Here is a 14,922-nt window from a genome sequence, read left to right as displayed (position 1 = left end):
GACTTCCTTCCAAGCTTCTCTGTAAACTCCAACTGGTTCAGAACCATGCAGCTTGTGTCATCTCTAGGGCCCCATCTCACGAGCACGTCACACCACTCCTCTATCAGTTTCATTGGCTTCCAGTAAAGTATCGAATTGATTTTAAAATATTACTTCTAACTTTCAAGGCACTTCAAAATCTCGCTCTTCAATATCTCACTGAACTTCTCCATATCTGCACCCCTTCTCGTACCCTTAGATCAGCCAACAACTTCACCCTGGAACCACCTGGCACTCGTTTTAGCACAATGGGAGACAGATCTTTTAGCTCTATGGCTCCTTGGCTGTGAAACTCACTTCCACTAGATCTTAGGAGCAGTGATAGTCTTCACAATTTTGAATCACGTCTAAAGACCCATATTTTTAAGCAGGCTTTTACTTAACAATTGTTTGATCATGTTTTTATTATGTTCTTTTATATTCGCTGTTGTGTTTTAACTTGTTTGGTCAATGATTGTTTTTAGTAATTTTTTATTTGTTTAGCATGTCTGCTGATGCTTATTGTAAGGCGACCTTGGGTGTCTTTAAAAAGAGGTGCCATTTACAAATAAAATGAATTATTATTATTATTATTAAATAGTTTTTACAACAACATTTGCTGCTTTAAGCTCAATTTTAACAGTTAATGTATTTGCAGGTCAAGACAAATCATGAATGATAAAAAAACATCAGCTTTCTGAGTAATAGCACTCGTGTTTTTTTCAGGACTGGTGAAATCAGACCCGGAGCTGACGGTGGACAAAACCCTTATCCCGTCTCCTCCGGCACGACCCAAAAACCCGGTGTTTGACAATGAGGACATGGGGAAGGTGAGATTAAGTTTAGTTGTTAGAAATGATATGTTTTTTCTGCCTATGAATGCCCAGAAATGATGTTTAGTTTTTCTGACTGTTGTGATAATATCAGTTGCTGGCTGAACTTCTGAGGAGCAAAAACCCTGAGGACCTTCAGGAGGCCAACAGGCTCATCAAAAACATGGTGAAAGAGGTGAGAGTTCACACAATTTAATTCTGACGTTTAAAGTTGGACAAGGAGATCCAGTTTATATTCAGCTTAAAACAGCAGTTTAATGAATGTTTCACAAGGAAGGAAAACATTTTTAGTGTAATTAAAATAGTCTATGTAATATGGGTGAATAAAAGAGATAATACTTACATAACAAATTATTTGTTGATTATACTAAGGGGGCAGTTGAATGCTTGATTTTGATTGGCTGATGAGCAATCTCATTAATTGAGACAAGGGTTGCACACACAATGGGCTCTATTTTGACAGTCCATTCGCAAACGCTTTCAGGGCGAGTCAGAATCCACTTTTGCTAATATAAGGATAAAAAAAATCTGCTTTGTGCCGTGGCGCATGATCTAAAAGGGTTGAGTTTATTTTCGTAATTAGTATTAGGTGTGTTTTGAGAATAAACCAATCAGAGTCTCATCTCCCATTACCTTTAAGAGCCAGTTGCGTCACGCCATAAGCACATTTGCTTTTCACATAACGATTTTGTAAGTTAAAAAACTGAGCGTTTCACTAGCAAGAAAACAGTTATACAGAGCATCTACAGCGCGAGAATGAGAGATAAGGCATCTCATAATCTACTTTCGCTCTCGTGGATAGGGAAACCTTGTATGCACAGACATCAATTAGTTCTAATTTCCAGCAAACGAATAAATGAACAATAATAACAAAGTGTGTTCAAAATACTGAGCTATATTTTTATATATTAATTTTTTTATATTTATATCCTATATATATCCTTATTATTTAAATTATTTTTCATATGTAAAGATATTTGCGTATTGCTCTACATCTTGTGTGTATTAAGCAATGTGTAAGCGAGGCGCTCTGCACTGGACAATAGACCGGCTTTGATCTGGTCTATTAAAAAAAAATTATTATAGTTTCTCAAAATAGCAATGCACAAGCAATACACCTCAACACGCCTTCCTTTTTAGACCAGAACGCCTATGAGCGCACATATGAGCGCAAATGCATTTGCTATTTAAACAGCGTGCTGCAAAACGTCTAAACGACTCTTGCGCCAAGCTGAAACTAGCAAACAACTGTTGCGTCGCGCCTTGCGCCACATTGCGCCGGGTGTATGATAGGGCCCAGTATGTGTTTTTCCTCCTCAATGCACTACTTTTCTATTGTTTTTTAGTGTAAACATGCACTGGACGGACGTGTGTAACTGTTACATTTGCGTCTTTTGAAGCACCGCGCACATGAGCAACTCTTGTGAGCTTTTGTTTATAATAGCAAATTGACATGCCAACCATTTTATTTACCATTATATCATGCTGCATGAGGTGCTCTTTTTGGATTGCTTATCATAACATATTGTTATCGCATTTCTAGTTTTTAAGTTTGTTATTGTTGTTATTAGATCACATTCATAATATTGCATCACGTGGACCTCGCACTGGGCTTTTTCCAGCCCATTTCTGAGTGCCACATCAATTGTTTTTAGAAGCAAAGATGTATTCAGTGTAAATGAGCTCTAAGGCACAGATGTCAAACTCAGTTCCTGGAGGGCCGCAGCTCTGAAGTTTAGGTCCAACTCTAATTAAACACACCTGATTAAACTAATTGAGTCCTTCAAGCTTGTTTGAAACCTACAGGTAAGTGTGTTAGAGCAGGGTTGGAACTAAACTGTGCATGGCTGCAGCCTCCAGGAACTGTGTTTGACACCCCTGCTCTAGGGTGTACCCTTATTGCCCAATAAACACACAGATAAAGTAGTTTGGCAGGTTTTGAACACATTACAGCTCCGTATCACTACGCTGAATGATTTCATCAGTCAACAAAACACATCAAACACACAACAGAATGCTTTGGAGGAGATGTGTGAGAAACACAAGGAGCAGGTTGAGGACAAAAACCTGACGAATGTCTCAAATACATCATCTAAACCATAGCTTTAGGGGTGAGAAGCAGCGTATAAGCAGAATAATTCACACCAGACTGTTGAATTATTAGAAAATAATGCATAACCACCACCTCAGGTTGTGGTTTGAATTATTTAAAAAATAACGTGCAATAATCATCAATTCTTCCTCGCATTATGCATTTGAATGTTGTGCAGATGAAACTGAACTGTGATTTAGATTAATTGTGAAGTCTGAATGTGTGCTGTTAATGATGTTAAGGATGACGCCCGCGTGCACAAGCTGACCAAGCGCATCAACACGCTGGAGGAAGTGAACAACAACGTCAAGCTCCTGACTGAAATGCTGAGTCAATATGACAGAGAGCGATCGTCAGACGCCGACCGTGAGCTCATCAAGGTGAGAGCACACAAATAGCACTCATACATGAACAGAAAATGACTAGACTGATATGAGTGAAGAGTTTCTAAAGTGTATAAGCCTCACGTCTTTCCAAAACCTTCATTTATCATCAGCGCTCCAGTGCCTGAAAACTCTTCAGCACTTTAAAATGATCATAAAAACAGCACACGTGAATAAAGTGGGTTAATACACGTTTTCAGAAGACACAGATTTAATTTAGCCCGTGGCATTTTTATTTTGAGTTTATTATTAATATTTCAAGAGTTCACAATTAGCTATAACTTAATACCAGTTGCAGGTTTGACATGCTGTCCCGAGAGAGAACCCTGAGCTCGCAGATATTTGAGCCCAGGGCTCCTGCCTGGTTGATGAGCATGTGAGGGGGTCAGAGATCAGGTAGGTCTCGAGAGCTCCCCCTAATAAAGGAGGAAAGAGGGAGGTGGGGTGGAAGGGGGGATTCTTCAAAAATAAAGCTAATGAAAGTAAAACAAACCAGGCTATTTACTGAAGGCCTGGATTCACCTGATTAGTTTATCAATGATTGTTGATGCAGGACCAGCTGCGATCAATCATAGCATGTGATCCTCTCGAAATTAGTTAATAAAATTTCACTGTGGCCGAGAGCCGTGGGAACGAGGTGAGGCCACCGCGTAAGTGGATACACCTGCGGTGCGCACCTGCCTCGGATCACACGGAAGGAGCTCTGGACCATAAAAGGAGGACCGATGGCAGAGGAAGCCGAGAGAGGACCGGGCCCGGACATATTTTACTTTTGCTTTCAGTTTGACGGCAGTCTCTGTGAGGAGCTGCCGTCCGTTTGTTTTGCTTTAGACGGCAGCCTATGTGAGGAGCTGCCGTTACTGTTATTAATAAATACTTTAAATCTCCGTCGGTTCTCCGCCTCCTTCTTCCCGGCGGCCAAAGGGACGTAAACATTATTACAGTCAAAAGTAAAATATGTCCGGGCCCGGTCCTCTCTCGGCTTCCTCTGCCATCGGTCCTCCTTTTATGGTCCAGAGCTCCTTCCGTGTGATCCGAGGCAGGTGCGCACTGCAGGTGTATCCACTTACGCGGTGGCCTCACCCCGTTCCCACGGCTATCGGCCACGCCCCCTCGCCACATTCACGTATTCATTTGAATATTTATCCTAGAGTGATAACCCAAGAGTTTGCTGCTTGGGTAGGTAGTTTGAGCTAACTGGAGTATATACTCTAAAAAAATGCTGGGTCGTCACAACTAAATGTCGGGTCAAATACTGTTTGGACAATGGTTGGGGTAAAAAAAAAAATTCTTAATTAAATTTGAATTGAACCTTTTAAACCAGTCGCTGGGTTTATTCATAGATGACTCAAGATTGGGTTACAACAGCCCAACAGTTTTTATAATGTTGGTGACCTTGGCCATAGTGACTAGTTTTTAAGCTGATTGCCACCTAGATCCAATTTAATCATTCAGAAATCTTAAAGTTTGTTTAGTTCTGTTTTTGCAGCATAACAGTAGTTTACTTCGACAGGACTGTGTGGTTTCATCATAAAATAGAACAGAATTTGATCAAGCTTGGTGAAGTCAATTTCAGTTTTATGTCATTTTGAACTTAGTAATTAGTTTATTAGTGTAATAAACTGGAGAAAATGTAATGTAACATTATGGTTACATTGCGGTAACTTAATATGTCAAAGAAACCTCAAAATGGGGAAAAGCTAATTCCTGCAAAAATGACGAGAAGATGGACCAATTTAAGACAAGGCTGCTGCTACAAATTAGCTGTAAAAGACAGACAATCACATCAATTCTGTTTGCTATTAACTTTAACGTGACCAACAAAGTAACCTCAGCAACTATCACCATATCATAACCCCCCACCCCCCTAAAAAAGTGACCTTTAGTGACCTTATGGGGCTCAATTTTTACAAGTTAGGCGCAAAGTCTACAGCGCATGGTGCAAAAGCATTAAGAATCTACAGCAGCGCATGGTCTAACAGGGTTGTGCTTATTCTCTTAATGAGTTATGGGTGTGTTTTGAGAAGAATGTGCATTGCAAATCCAAGCATGTTTTTAGTAAAACAAATATAAATATGCATATAATAATACTAATAATAGTCATCATAATAATAACATTATACAAATTCAGATTGTCTGAATAAAAGGCCGTGAGGTGAAGAAGGCATGGAGGCGGTGGTTTTTATATTTATGTAGAAAATAATAAAGTTTGTAACATTTTAATCCTTTAACTGTTTTCATTTGTAAAGATATATGTGTGCTGCTGCATATCCGGTGTTTATTAAGCCTTTGAACCCACATAAGCGCATAACTAACGCACTCGGCGCTGCACTTTGGAGCAACTTTTTTTAGTTGCCAACAGTGTGGTCTATGTTAGTTCCTCAAAACAACAACGTGCCAACAATGCGCCTTAACACACCTCTTTTCTAGAACGGCACACCCATGAGTAGGCCCACTCGGAATCTGCGCGCGCAGAATTCGGCAGATTTTCCGCAGAATTCAGCAGATTTCTGCAGTTTTTTTAGCCTATTATAAATTCTGTTTATTTTCTTGAGTAAATCGGAATTTATTTAGTTTTTATTCAGTAATTTATAACTTTTTATTTAATATATTAAAGTGTAAGTTATGATACTCCGCTGGATACTCACAAAATAATTCAGCAGAAATCCGCAGATTTTTACCAAAATTCTCAGCAGAAATAGCAAAAAACATCCGCAGATTCTGTCTGGCCCTACCCATGAGTCCACAAAATGGCACAAATGGATTTGCTATTTAAACATTTTAAACAAAGTACTGGTGCTATTACTGAAAATAACAACCAATCACGCCAAACCTGTCTTGCTCCTTATACAGTAAGTCCTTGGACTTATTTTTCAGTATATCCAGCATTCCGTATGTGGTTGATTGGTATTATGTTAAATCAATACGGAAATGTTTGCAAATAAGGTTTTATTTGCTAAGCTCAGTTTTTTTTTTAATGGAAGATCTTGCGTTTATCTATGTGTCTACAGATGTATGATCAAATGGCCAGATTTAAATAAGCGTGTTTGAGGTTAATGTTAATATCTGTTTAGTGTCTGATTTTACTGTGCTGTACAGTATTTTTAATGATACAGTACAATACAGTATCTTTATCTTCCTACGATTAGAGCTTCTATAATGAATCTAATGAGACAGAGCGTGTGTATGTGTGTGTGTGTGTAGGAGCTGTACGAGCGCTGTGATAAACTCAGACGCACTGCCTTCAAACTGGCCACTGAAGCCGAGGACAACGACTCCAGCCTGGGTAAAATACACACCATTATCTACTGTATATTATGATGGAGGATTGTGTGTATGAACTGCTGATTATTATTTGTGCTGCAGGAGACATTCTCAAGGCAAACGATGATCTGTCCAGAGTGATCAGCTGCTATAAGCGAATCGTTGAAGGACAGGCGGACGACGGTGAGGCTGAAGAGCTCAGACCGGCTGCTAATGAAGGTGATCTATAATGTACATCTCAGGCTTACTCTGTTTACACCTGATATTACCATGTAGGTTCATCAGGATATTCTCTTATCAGTCCTGATTCTAACATTCAGCATTTTGCAAAAATGTAGCAAAAGCTGGTGTTTTTATTCGTTTCCATTCATGCTCATAAACTAAAAAAATATATATATTCAGGAAAGCTACTCAATATATCGAATAATTATCATTATTGTGATAATAGTTCATACAATGCCAGCATGTTTGGAGTTGTTGCTGTATTTTTGTAGTTTTTTTGTCAGATAATGTGATGGTTAATTATGCTTAATACGGTTTTGCTTTACGTGTGGTCGGTGTTTAGAGTTTATAAAGGACGCGGACCAGACGGAAACACCAGACATACTGCATCAATGTGTTCAATATTTTAACGAGGGCCACTCGTACGCTATAATTATGGACATTATGTCAAGTCTACACGGTGTAAACATCTGCTTGAGGACTCTTAACAGTAAACTGAATGAAGCCGGTGTTACGGTTTAACTGGTGTCCGTGTTCACTGAGGCCCATTTTCAGATGTAAACTATTCATGTTTAAAGATTGGCAGATTCGTCACTTTTTCACTGCAATAAAACATGCCCATACCAAATAAAGATTCTTATTACTTGATGTCAGTGTAAACATTATTGATTTTAATATTTGTGTGGCAAAACAGTGTATAACGAAAATTATTGTAAAGAAATAGCTATAATTAACATGTCATCAACTGAATTCGAACTCAAGTTAAAAGATTCTGCGCGAGTATCAATCGACATATCAACTGAGCTACTCAGGTCTACAGGTTGGGGTTGGTTTTGATATCTTTATCAGTCAACATGTGCCGTGCTTTGATTGTTTCCTTCTACCATGTACTTGCGTTTACATGTTTCTACACACTCTACACGCTGATATTTTCTCTGAATAGCTCTAATATGTTTTATCGCAGTTGGTCAAACCAGGATTTTTATAGTTGTAGACTCGTCGTAACCTGTGTCTACAAAGTCACACACGAGCTGATATTTTCCGGTGTGTGGTACATTCCCTTTCCGTAAGGAATCTGTAATTGTTAATTTGTTTCGGGACTTGTAAAAGTGTTTTGCGTCTTGTAAATTCTTTTATTAAAATGTAAATTTGTTTCTTGGTAAAATAGTTTTTCCTATGTAATTGTGTTTGATGACAGGTAAAAATGCTTTTCAACATGTAAATTTGTCTCGAGCTTTGAAAAAGATTTTTACACCTTGTAATGTTGTTTTGCACTTCCTGGCCAATCTGATTGGACAACACTGGAGTACATCACATCCGGTTGGTCAGTCGCATACTGTCTAGTTGCAGAAGTTTAAATATTTTAACAGATCCGCAGCTTAAATCGGATCTGAGTTGTCTGCATATGGAAATGATTGGAGCTCCAACCAGCTCCCAGACTACTCTAGGTCTGTCATTTGTGCAGTGGAAAGGCGGCTGTGATATCTGTATTGCAGAGAGCAATCCAGTAAATGTGTTTTCGACTACCTGTGGAAGAAGTCGAGAGTTAACAAGCTTAACACATTTCCCACCTGTACTTAGCATTGTTCCCTTGTCTGAACAGGGCAATAATGATTTTAAAGGTCCCATGAAGTGCTTTGAAATGTGCATTAGTTGTTGGATGTTTGACATAATCTCAACCGAAATGTGGAGTGGGCGGGTCATAGTGTTGCCCCTCCCCATTTTAAAAAGACAGCCAATAGCGTTTCGCTTTATCACAGCTCTGCCAGTGAGAGTGGTTGAACTCAAGTGCATCAGATGTAAAGCGTCTTGAAGGGGGCGGGGCATGTCAGATACTAGAGAGCATCTGATTGATCACGATTTGATGAGACACTGAAGTATGAGGTGATGTCAATAAAACCTTTGCTTTATTTAGGCGGAAGTGACAAACTACAGTTGAAGTCAGATTTATTAGCCCCCTTTTGATTTTTATTTTCTTTTTTAAATATTTCCCAAATGATGTTTAACAGAGCAATGAAATTTTCACAGTTTGTCTGATAATATTTTTTCTTCTGGAGAAATTCGTATTTATTTATTTCAGCTAGAATGAAACCAGTTATTAATTTTTTAAAAAACATTTTTGTGACAAAATTATGAGCCCCTTTAAGTAATTTTTTTGATAGTCTACAGAACAAAACATCGTTATACAATAACTTGCCTAATTACCCTAACCTGCCTAGTTACCCTAATTAACCTAGTTAAGCCTTTAAATGTCACTTTAAGCTGTATAGAAGTGTCTTGAAAAATATCTTTTAAAATATTATTTACTGTCATCATGACAAAAAATAAATAAATCAATTATTAGAAATAAGTTTTTAAAACTATTATGCTTAGAAATGTGCTAAAACAATCCTTCCTCCATTAAACAGAAATTGGGGGAAAAATAAACAGGGGGACTAATAATTCTGACTTCAACTGTACAAGCTTTACATGTTTATATCAGGTTTAAATCTTCTAAATGTGAATTTTGTCACTGTTTTGGTGCACAGTAGCTTATAGATATCCTAAAAACTAACAATACTGATTCTAACATCTAAAAAAACTTTATTTCAATTTTACAGGACCTTTAATAGCAGGTGTAAACAGAGCTACATATCCTCCTTTTGTCTGATAATGCCGTTGATGTTCTTCATGGTTTTTCTCCAGCATGTGAGAGCGGCACTGGCACACTCATTGATCTGGCTGGACTGGATGAACCTTCCTCTCCTCCTCCACCTCCTCCTCCAGCTCCAGCTCCAACTTTAGCTCCAGCTCCAGCTCCTCAGATTTCCTTAGCCACTCAGAAGGCCTCCTCCATTCCTGTGTTGCCACCTCCTCCTCGCCGATTGGCCGGTGCTCACGGCAGTCAGACGAGCAGCCCCAATCACAAAGCAGCAGAGCATCAGAGCTCTCTCTCCCTGCTGGACGACGAGCTCCTGTCTCTCGGTAAAACTGACGGGTTTTTCTTATCTGCTTGTTAAGTGTGATGTCACGTGAAGTGGCTTATGAGTTCAAGCGCTCTATCAAACTGTATGAGGAGACTCAACAAATGGTAGTAATAAATGTTTACAAAGTGATGTAATACTTTCCAAAAGCATGCTCGCAATCTATATATCCATGCCAGAAAGTGTATCCGATAGCCAGAAAGTGACGACTAAAAAGTGGTCACTAACGAATATTTTCTCAATTCCAATGAGTAGCGGCCTGGACCCGGAAACGTCACGACTTCACAAGCGGATAGCTTCAATAATAGTACTGCATTCCAAACGGTGTAAATCCAGCTCTGAAAGGGACTTTAGTATGGAAATGATCATGTTTGTGGGTGGTGAAGTGATGCAGTAGGTAGTGCTGTCGCCTCACAGCAAGAAGGTCGCTGGTTCGAGCCTCGGCTGAGTCAGTTGGCATTTCTGTGTGGAGTTTGCATGTTCTCTGCCTTTGGGTGGGTTTCCTCCGGGTGCTCTGGTTTCCCCAACAGTCCTATCACATGTGGTATAGGTGAATTGGGTAAGCTAAATTGTTCGTAGTGTATGATTGTGAATGAGTTTGTATGGATGTTTCCCAGAGGTTGCAGCTGGAAGGGCATCCACTGCGTAAAAATATATGCTGGATAACGACCAAATATTATTAAAGGGACTAAGCCAAAAAGAAAATGAATGAATGAATGATCCTGTCTGACGAATTAAAGAGTTTCACCAAAGCAACTTCAATGGTCTCTTCATGATGAAGGAGACTTCATGCGATTTGAAAATTATAACTTTTGATTATAATATTAGATAATACATGTGTTACTGGCTCGTAAAAAACACTTTAAAAAGTTTTGAAAACAGTTACCAGTTAATAAAAAGATAAAACTAATTAAAAACAAGATTAATAATTAATATTGTTGCTGTTGTTTTATTTATAGCAATAATAATAATAATAATAATAATAATAATGGTCAATCACGGTGGCGCAGTGGGTAGCATGATCGCTTTATAGCAAGAAGGTCACTGGTTCGAGCCTCGGCTGGGTCAGTTTGCATGTTCTTTCAGTGTTGGCGTGGGTTTCCTCCAGGTGCTCCGGTTTCACCCTCAAGTCCAAAGACATGCATGCACTATCGGTGAATTGAGTAAGCTAAAATTGGCTGTAGGTTATGTGTGTGAATATAAAAGTGTATGGGTGTTTCCCAGTAATGGGTTGCAGCTGGAAGGGCATCCTTAAAACATATGCGTAAAACATATGCTGGAAGATAAAGGGACTAAGCCGAAAATAATGAATTTATGATTAATAATAATAATATGATATTATTATTAATATATTTAAAATAGTGATTTTTGATAAACAGTTGTTATTGTTATTTTGTATTATTAAGTATTTTATATATATTATACAAATACAAATAACCATTTTAATTTATTTTAAGAGATTTGAAAGTATTTTCCAGTAAATATATAATGTATAATAATAATGATACTATTATTATAAATAATAACTAATCAAATTGTTAATAAAATATTAATAATAATGATCTTAACCATAATATGAATCTTGCAACTTATTATTATTCAAAATTCTTTTTTTTATTAAATAATAATTTGGAAAATAATAGATTTGATTATTATTATAATTAGGTGGTTCAGTCCGCTGATAAATATCAGGGCAACCCCTTTTAAATAAGGGATTAAGCTGAAGGAAAATTAATGGATAAATTACTATTTATTATTAATAATAATATTATAAAAGATAATATAAACAACCTTCATATTAATCATGCATTTCCCTTTTTTATAATAATCATTATAAATGAAAATAAAAAACATAATTTTAATATTTTTTATGAATAATACAAATATTTTATTAATAATAAAAAAATAAGTATTAGTTAATGTATTTTTTAAATTATTGCACTAATTAAATGTAACATATTATTGTTTTATTTTCAGGACTGAACGACCCTCCCTCTGTGCCAAACAGACCAAAGCTGGATGATTTATCTGCTCAGTGGACGTCTCTACAGGTAGCACACACTAAACTCCAGATCTTCAGAGCGTATGCAGAACATTAATAATAATCCTCAGTATAATGTCTGTATTTGGCCATCAGGCTCCTGATCCGGGCCTGGACCTGTTTGGGAGCATCTCAGCTCCGAGTGCCGTCTTTCCGTCAACACACACTCCTGCACCGACCTCACACACACTCACACACGCTCAGGGCCTGCAGGAACTCTCCGTGTTGGACTTTGGAGGTGAAAAGAGGTAAACTTTCACTCTGAAACACCTCAGATGGACACAAAGGGCTGATGTTCTGATGCTCAATATTTGACTGAATGACAGGATCACTATAGGGTTTGTGCAGCTGCTGGAAATCCTTCAAAATGCTTGAATTTTAGTTTATTGTTTTAATGGTTTTATTTTTGAGTTTTATTTATGAGTTTTAGATTTTTAATAATAATAAAAATACATGCATCATTTTATTTTTATGGTTATTATTTATAGTAATAATAATTATATACATTTACTGAAAATTACTTTCAAATCTATTATATTTATAAATGGTTATTTAATTAAAAATATTTTTTAATCATTTAAATTAACAATCATTAAATTAGTTATTATATCATTTGTTATGTTTATATATATTTTTATATAATTTATATATTTTCAATAATAATAATAATAATAATTAATGTAATAATTTTTGATTATATCATATATTTTTATTTCCGCCCTTTGCAGAAGACAAAATGCATGAAGATAACAGCTTCGTGAGTGAATGACACATTAAATTGAATTAAATTTTAAGTAAGATAACACATTTAGTATGTGAGCAAAAAAGGCAATTTAAATGCCATTTAAACATTCTCTTGCAATACTCTACTGCAGGGGTCACCAATCTCGGTCCTGGAGGGCTGGTGTCCCTGCAGGATTTAACTCCAACTTGCCTCAACCAACCTGCCAGGGGCTGTGTCCGAAACCGCATACTTCCATCCTATACAGTACGCTAAAATCAGTATGCGAGCCGAGTAGTATGTCCAAATTCATAGAATTCGAAAATCAATATGCGAGAAGTATGACTTACTACTTCCGGCGAGATTCTGGAGTATCCCATTCACGCTGCGCTATCCCATAATGCCCCACGAGAGAATTCATGAATGGAAGTGAAGCGACGCAACTGACGCAGGTAGGTCACGTGACCATGACAAAATGGCGGATGTAGTACGTCCGAATTCCATTCATACTTTTCACATTCATACTGTATAGAACGTACTTTTCTAACAGCAGAGTAGTACGTTTCAATTCAAATGCAGGACCTGTGTTTCGGACGCAGCCTGAGTGTTTCAACTATACCTCGTAAGACTAAGCTAAGATGATTAGCTTGTTCAGGTGTGTTTGATTAAGGTGGGAGCTAAAATCTCCAGGACACCGGCCCTCCAGGAACAAGTTTGGTGACCACTGCTCTACAGCATGAGTGAAAAAACCTTCTCAAATATTTTGAATTCGGACCGCAATACCTAGTTCAGCCAGCCAATTCTCCACACTGCACTTTTAAATGAGAGTAACTTAGCTTTATATATGTGTGTGTGTGTGTGCAGTGTTTGTGGAGCGAGTGGCATCGCTGGAGGAGCGTTCGGTCAGTCTGCAGCAGTGATGTGCTCGGCAGCTCCTCTGTCCTCCTCTAACCCGTTTGTGAGTGCGCCACTGTCCGGATCTCCGGCTGTCTCCCGGGCTCAGGCGGTGACGGGCGGATCAGCTCCAGGAAGCCCTTTCTTTCAGCCCTTCTCATCTCCATCTCACTCTCTGCAGAGCAGTCCGGCCCGCAGCTCTGAACCCAGCCTGACCAACCTGCATGTCCCGCTTGAGGCCATCAGACCCAGTGAGTGACCGGTAGCCATTCTCAATCTCAAGGTTCGGTTATTGATCAGACCATTTTTCAGATGAGCAAAAAGGCTGAGACCAATGTAATTTGTGTTTCATTTATTACTAAAACAGTACTGCAAGAAACTTTAGGTTTCTCTCTAGAACTAGTAAGGCGGTCATTTTAACCATTTTAAAATGCACAATATATTGTTTGAGCATCAATATCGCAATGTGTGTATCCACAATAGTCACATCACACAATGATGTCCATGTTATTTTACGATTGATTGTTGAATTTCTGAATATATATATATATATATATATATATATATATATATATATATATATATATACATACATATATATATATATATATACATACATATATATCAGTTAAATATATATGTATGTTATGTATGTACTATACAGTATGTACTATACAGTTAAAGTCAGAATTATTAGGCCCCCTTTGATTTTTATTTTATTTATTTATTTTTTTTTTATATTTCCTAAATGATGTTCAACAGAGCAAGGAATTGTTCACAGTATGTCTGATGATATTTTTTCTTCTGGAGAAAGTCATATTTGTTTTATTTAAGCTACAATAAAAGCAGTTTTTAATTTTTTAAAAAACATTTTAGTGTCAAAATTATTAGCCCCTTTAAGCTATTTCTTTTTTTGACTGTCTACAGACTTGCCTACTTACTCTAACCTACTTGGTTAACCTAATTAACCTACTGTAGTTAAGCCTTTAATTATAACTTTAAGCTGTATAGAAGTGTTATGATATATAGTCAAATATTATTTACTGTTATCATCATGGCAAAGATAAAATAAATCAGTTATTAGGAATGAGTAATTAAAACTATTATGTTTAGAAATGTGTTGAAAAAATCTGTTCTCCGCTAAACAGAAATTAGGGGGGGGAAAAGAGGTCCCAAAATTCTGGGGGGCTAATAATTCTGACTTCAACTGTGTGTTCTTGTAATTTATTTTATGATGCACTGACTGCACAGAACAATACTTAAAGATCTCAGTTGAACTAAATGGATGAAATCTTTCCAGATAGAGCTATTCAAGTCACCTGGTGAAATTATATTCATATTACAATATATGCTGTCGCTGTGACATTAAATATGTGTGCCTCTGTTGCCTAGCAACTTCTTTCTATTAAAAACATAAATTTCTGTTGCAAAAACATGTTTACTTCAGATATGTCTTTCAAAGCTGCATATTTAAGCTATTTCTTTTTTCGA

General features: G+C 37.3%; 1 protein-coding gene and 1 long non-coding RNA gene across 7 annotated transcripts in view; one reads left to right on the top strand and one right to left on the bottom strand.

Moving 5' to 3' along the window:
* The window catches only part of gga3b (golgi associated, gamma adaptin ear containing, ARF binding protein 3b), an 81,800-nt gene that overhangs the window by 8,060 nt on the left and 58,818 nt on the right, over nucleotides 1-14,922 (top strand). For 2 of the 3 annotated variants that reach the window (XR_015480187.1, XM_087243568.1), the window contains exons 6-14: nucleotides 745-848; nucleotides 946-1,026; nucleotides 3,186-3,323; nucleotides 6,531-6,612; nucleotides 6,693-6,809; nucleotides 9,498-9,776; nucleotides 11,753-11,826; nucleotides 11,913-12,064; nucleotides 13,402-13,682. Coding sequence is in view for 2 of the 3 variants with exons in the window: in XM_087243568.1 (XP_087099694.1) it covers nucleotides 745-848; nucleotides 946-1,026; nucleotides 3,186-3,323; nucleotides 6,531-6,612; nucleotides 6,693-6,809; nucleotides 9,498-9,776; nucleotides 11,753-11,826; nucleotides 11,913-12,064; nucleotides 13,402-13,682 (1,308 nt within the window). In the remaining variant the exon portion in view is untranslated. The remainder of the gene's footprint in view (nucleotides 1-744; nucleotides 849-945; nucleotides 1,027-3,185; nucleotides 3,324-6,530; nucleotides 6,613-6,692; nucleotides 6,810-9,497; nucleotides 9,777-11,752; nucleotides 11,827-11,912; nucleotides 12,065-13,401; nucleotides 13,683-14,922) is intronic. The other variant, XM_087243569.1, reaches the window with a different exon arrangement.
* The window catches only part of LOC147845465 (uncharacterized), a 129,262-nt gene that overhangs the window by 100,051 nt on the left and 14,289 nt on the right, over nucleotides 1-14,922 (bottom strand). The window contains exon 3 of one of the 4 annotated variants that reach the window (XR_015480342.1): nucleotides 8,890-10,307. The exons of 1 other annotated variant lie outside the window; for it this stretch is intronic. This is a non-coding gene — a long non-coding RNA (uncharacterized LOC147845465). Of the gene's footprint in view, nucleotides 1-8,889; nucleotides 10,308-13,352; nucleotides 13,652-14,174; nucleotides 14,894-14,922 lie in introns of those variants that run through there. 2 more of the 4 variants (XR_015480340.1, XR_015480339.1) reach the window with 2 other exon arrangements.

The sequence above is a fragment of the Danio rerio genome, chromosome 3 (genome assembly GCF_052040795.2).
Source record: "Danio rerio strain M-AB ecotype USA chromosome 3, GRCz13ab, whole genome shotgun sequence".
Classification (NCBI taxonomy): Eukaryota; Metazoa; Chordata; class Actinopteri; order Cypriniformes; family Danionidae; genus Danio; species Danio rerio.
This window is presented reverse-complemented; position numbering and strand designations above follow the sequence as displayed.